A 5484-nucleotide genomic window follows, 5' to 3' on the forward strand; every position below is an offset into this window, starting at 1 on the left:
TTTTGTTTCAGAAAAATATTTGGTCCATTTTCTGTTGAGTCACATTAGGACACTGCAAAACCACCACTAAAACAAACTAGACTCAAATTCAACACAACTGCATGTTCTTCAGTGTGTAATCAACACCAAGAAATAGCTCCCTTTGGTTATTAAAATCCTGGAAAGAAATCATAATTACCCCATCTGGGAATATAGCCTTTAAAACACGAGTACTTTTAGACAGAACGGTCAATTCCTAATCCCACTTTTCCTACTGATTTTTAAATTCCTTTCACAGAAAAAAGTAAATAAATGCTTCCATAGATGGGAGATTTAAATAAGGGATAAAACAGTGGTTACCAGGGGTGGCAGGAAATGGCGAGAGGGAGGACAAAGGGCACAAAGCTGCAGACATGTAGGATGAATAAACCTAGAGATCTAAGGTAAAACACGAGGACTACAGTTATAAATATTGTATTGAATAATGGAAATTTGCTAAGAGAGTAGATTTTTTGGTGCTCTTGCCACAAAAAAAAAAAGAGAGTAACATACCCTTTTTTTATGAGAGGATGGAAATTTTAATTTGCTTGACTATAGTAACCATTTCACTGTTTCTAAGTATATGAAAACATCATGTTGTACACCTTAAATTAAAAGCATTTAAAGACATTTTTATATAAATAAAAAAGATGTTAAATCAAGTTAATTTAATAAAAAAGTATATAGTAATACTCTACATCAAATTTCATTATTTTTAATTAGTAATTTTATTAAGTGAGGTAGGTTCCAACTATGTAGAATATGGGGGAACTTTTTTTTTTTTTTAACTTCAAAAGGTGTATCACTTGGCCTACCAATTCCACTACTCGGCTTTTATCCAAGAGATATAAAAACATGTCCACACAAAGATTTGTACAAGAATGTAGCACTTTCAGTCACAATAGCTAAAACTGGAAACAACCTAAAGACCCATCAACAAAAGAAGTGATAAACTGAATTGTGGTAATTCATACAAAAGAATATTACTCAGCAGTAAAAAGAAATAAACTACAGAACAAGCTACAACATGAATGCTTGGAAATTACACTAAACTATAAAAGCTGGACACAAAAGAGTACATGCTATGCAATTCTATTTTGTGAAGTTTTAAAAAATGCAAAATTAATCTATGATGAAAACAATCAGAACACTGGGTATCTCCAGGTGAAGGGCAGGGACTGTCTGGGAAAGGGGCATGAAAGAACTGTCTAGAGTGACATAAATGTTCTGTATCTTGATGGGGTGATGCCTGTGTGGGTGTATCCACTTGTGAAAAGAATACAGTTAAGGTTTATATATTTCCAGTATGTACATTTTACCTCAAAAAAAGACCTATTAAAAAAAATCCCATGTAGTGGAAACAGGTAGAGGTGTGGGTAAAACAATGTCAGAACTTTGATCACTGTTGAAGCTGGGTGATGGGTGTAGGCTTTTACTACACTATTCTATTTTCTATATACTTGACATTTTACAAAATTAAAAAGTAAAAAATATACATCACTGAAATATACAATCAAAAATTTTCATACCATAAAAATATAAGAAGCTTTCTCTGTATGCAAAAGACATTTCTAAAGATCCATGGAGATCCTTTGTGTCTGTGCTTCACATGGAGAATGTTAAACGGAGCTCATTATTTTCTCCAGCTCCCTTCAACCCCACCCTCAGCATGCCTCCAACTAATGGGCCATCAGAGTGAATATGATATGGTTATCTCAGCTACCACCAGCCCCCACATTAATTCTTCTCGGGCCCCTCAAATATTTATTTCTAGCAAATACTGGAACAGATGGAGAAATCAGAGCTGCCACATACACTGTAGAAAACAACTGATTTGACAGATCCCAATCTTAGTCTTTCTTTATTCTCACTACTCTCTGAAGATGATCTTATTGTAAGTAAATGAAAAATGGAAATGTACTTTTAAAAAAATCTCATGCTCAAGGTTTCTTTAACCTCATTTTCTTATTTCTCAGCAATATAAAGAGACATAAACTTTCAGAATAATAAAATCCAGAGACTACTAACGAAGGTCAATGGTTAATTTCTCTTCCATGGGCTGGTAAGGCTCAGTCGCGTACCATCCATTAAATATGTCTCAGTAGTTTTATAAATTTTTCCTGAGAAAAGTTCTGTAATTTCTCACACAATATGTCCAAAGAATGGGAAATACCATGTAGAGGCAAAGAATAAACTCAGGTTCAATCACAGCTACTTAAAGGTATGATATGTTAATACCCTCCTAGGTCAGAAGAGGATTTTCAGTACTCTTGGGTAAAGAATCTTCTTTACAGAACTTAATAAGTGGGTTTAAGTATCAGTATCAATCAGTTTTCTATAATCAGCATAAGATAAACACTGAAATTAGCTAAAATTAAAGATCAAAAATTTGCATACTTTATAACCTCTATTTACAAATCTTCCTACATAACATTATTTTTATACATCCACTGCTAAATTTCAATGAAGAATTTCACAAGATATTGAAAAGAAAATACTCAGAAATTGAAAGTGATCCTTGATGCCAGCATATTCATTCATTCATTCATTCATTCATCCATCCAACAAATGGTTGAATGTCTACAGGTACCAGGTGCTCTTCTAGGTACTAGAAATATAGCTGTGAACAACAAAGTTCATGCCCTCATAGAGCTTACATTCTAGTAAGGGGAGAGAGGCTTATAAGAGGGGCTGAGAATAATAGTGCCACGGAGGAGAATAAATTGGGGTAAGAGCGAACGGGTGGGCAGATTCCTATTTAATACAGCTGGTCAAGAAAGGCCTCCCAGTTACAGTGACATTCAAGCAATCGTGAAAAATCTGAAGTTCCAGAATTCCAAACAGAGAAATTAGCAAGTGCAAAGGCCTGTCACCTCAGCCCACTTGCAATCTGAATAAATAGAGAGCCAGTGTAGCTAGCATGGAGTGAGTTAGGGTAAGAGCTGTAGGAGAAGACAGGGAGAAACAAAGGACTTAGACCTTTGTAGGCCGTTTTCAGGATCTGGGCATCTAGTGTGAGACAAATGGGAAGCCACTGTGGGACTGCGAGCAGAAATGATCCTACTTAATATTTTTAATAAGATCACTAGTTGTGTGAGGAGAATAGACTGCAGGAAACAACCAAGACGACCAGTTCAATGTAGAGATCACAATGCATTCAGAAGAATATTTTAACTTCATTTGGTTATAGGCTGTATTTCACTTACAGCTAGATATTCCAATAACTAAAACAGCAGTCAACTGAATTGCTGTCTTGTTTGCCACTTGCTTGGGAGGTTAAAGTTTTTGAGAAAGAAGCAAGAATCGCCTTATGCTATTTTTCAGGCTCTAGTTTGATCTATTAGATAGTGGTTCCTTTATCTCAGTTAATCTAATAGATAAATAAGACAAAAACTGCTAGTTTTCTAAACAATCATCTTTTCCAAAACATTCTCTCACAAATATCAGAAAACAAATATATATATATATATATATATATATATATATTTTCCTTTTTTTTGTCTTTTTTCGTGACCGGTAACGGGATCACAACCCTCGGTGTCACGCCCCCACCACACTCAACCAGTGAGGGGACCGGTCTCTATATGGGATCCGAACCCTCCGCGGGAGTGCCGCCGCATTCCCAAGCGCCGCACTCTACCGAGTGCGCCACCGGGCCGGCCCAGAAAACAAATATTTTAATTTGCATGCTAGATACTTCAATATTATTGAAGTTTTTCATAATGCTCATCACAACATATGTACATTGTAGTAGTCAAAATCCAATTAACAAATATTCCTGAAAGGGAGATCAAAATAAAAATATACTGCAAACCATAAAACGCATCAACACTCTCCCAGACTTCTATTTCATAGTTAATTTATGAAATCTCTCTGTAATGAAGACACTCAATCACTCTTCCATCTCCAATTTCCTTAAGTTTAGTGAATAGCATGAATAACAGCAGCCTCGCCCAAACCATGCTGTTATCACTTTCAGTTATTAAAAGCTGGGCAGGAAAACCACCACACACTGCATACCTTTCAGGACCTTTAGGCACACTTGAGTGCTATTAATTGGCTTAACAGGGTGTCACAAACACATGCTTTCCTGCACTCCACTTTGGTGATTTCATCCTATGCTCCGAGCATTCTAATAAATTAAATCATCTTGGCTGTGTCATGAATTGCAGCTGGCATGCCTGAGTACTGCTCTTTGATGATGAGCAAGCAATACAAAATAAGATGCCGATTCCACTCTTTAACTCATTTTCAGCATCTTGTATAATATTACTAGGCAGGATTTTAAAACAACAACAAACATTATAATATAATTGGCTTTGGTTTTGCAAAGCCTAAGCCCACTTGTCAGAAAACTGATTTTTTTTTGTTTGTTTTTTGTTTTTTTCCTTTCCAAATAGCAGGCAGCATCTACAGCAAGGAAGGGAACTGGGTTGGGGGGTTGGGTGAGGCTATTTCAAAGGATAATCCAGCTTTTTGTTTACCGGTGGAGCTTTAAAGAAGGGGGAGGGGACAGTTACAACCATATAAACTACAGCAGTTTTTCTTCACCTTCACCCAAGAGTGTCAAGAATCTACCTCGTTTAAGTTCTAACAAGGAGATTTCCCTCTCTGGGAGCAGGCTTTCGGTGTACTAAATCACTCCAGACTTTATCTTTCCTGTCCCCCCTCTCCTTTTCCCTTTCCTTCAATTACAAACTCCTATTTCATTTTGCTTTGCTTCACCTGATTGTACAGCAGACATTCTTTGCAAACTGCCTTAAACCCTTCCTGGGATAAGAAGAGATAGAAATAACGAAATAAATCAAGATTTCTTTCTCCGTGTCTAAATTTAAATACAGCATACGGGGAGAAATGGTATTAAAAAAAAGATGAGTGGGTGTCTATGGCAACATTTCTCGTTCTCTAGGAGAGAAAAGGATAGAGAACAAAATGCTAAAGGGATTTGAGGAGTGTGAGTGTGCGTGTGTGTGTGTGTGTGTGTGTNGCAGGGGGAAGAATTCAGGAAAAACGGAGGGAGAAGAAAAAGATCATTCAGGCAGTCGCCCACCCCCACCCCACCCGACCCCTCTCCAACCCACTGCAGTGCTCGGCGCTTCCCAGAAAGCTTATCACCCATAGGACAGATTCACGACACCCGAGCAGGAGCCCAAACGCTGGGCAGGCAGCCTGGGCAGATCGTGAGGGGTGGGGATGGGTAGGAATGGGCTGAGGCTAAGGAAGGGGCGAGGAAACCAGCGAAGCCAAATAAGATCGCCGGCCGAGATGAAGAGGCAGGGCCGGGCTGCCGGGACCTACCTGGAACTGCCAAGGTGGAGGATGCTCCAGGCCCCTCTAGTCTCTCCTCCTCAGCCTCCTCCCGCTGCTTTTGCTGCTGCTGCTGCTGGATGAGACTGAGGTCGGAGCGGCTAAGCTCGGCTCTGGCGGCCGCGGGGACCAGCCGCGCCTTCAGCAGCACCGCGGCCA

At 38.8% G+C, this 5484-nt stretch overlaps 1 protein-coding gene across 1 annotated transcript in view; it reads right to left on the reverse strand.

Annotated features, from left to right (window-relative positions):
* FAM171B (family with sequence similarity 171, member B) overlaps positions 1-5482 on the reverse strand; it is a gene marked incomplete at its 5' end in the record, with an annotated part of 79598 nt that extends 74116 nt beyond the window's left edge. Inside the window, one exon of the mRNA XM_008589429.1 lies at positions 5317-5482. Coding sequence (XP_008587651.1) covers positions 5317-5482 — 166 coding nt within the window. The remainder of the gene's footprint in view (positions 1-5316) is intronic.
* Positions 5483-5484: the final 2 nt, after the last annotated feature.

The sequence above is a fragment of the Galeopterus variegatus genome, unplaced genomic scaffold (assembly GCF_000696425.1).
Source record: "Galeopterus variegatus unplaced genomic scaffold, G_variegatus-3.0.2 Scaffold5438, whole genome shotgun sequence".
NCBI classification, from domain to species: Eukaryota; Metazoa; Chordata; class Mammalia; order Dermoptera; family Cynocephalidae; genus Galeopterus; species Galeopterus variegatus.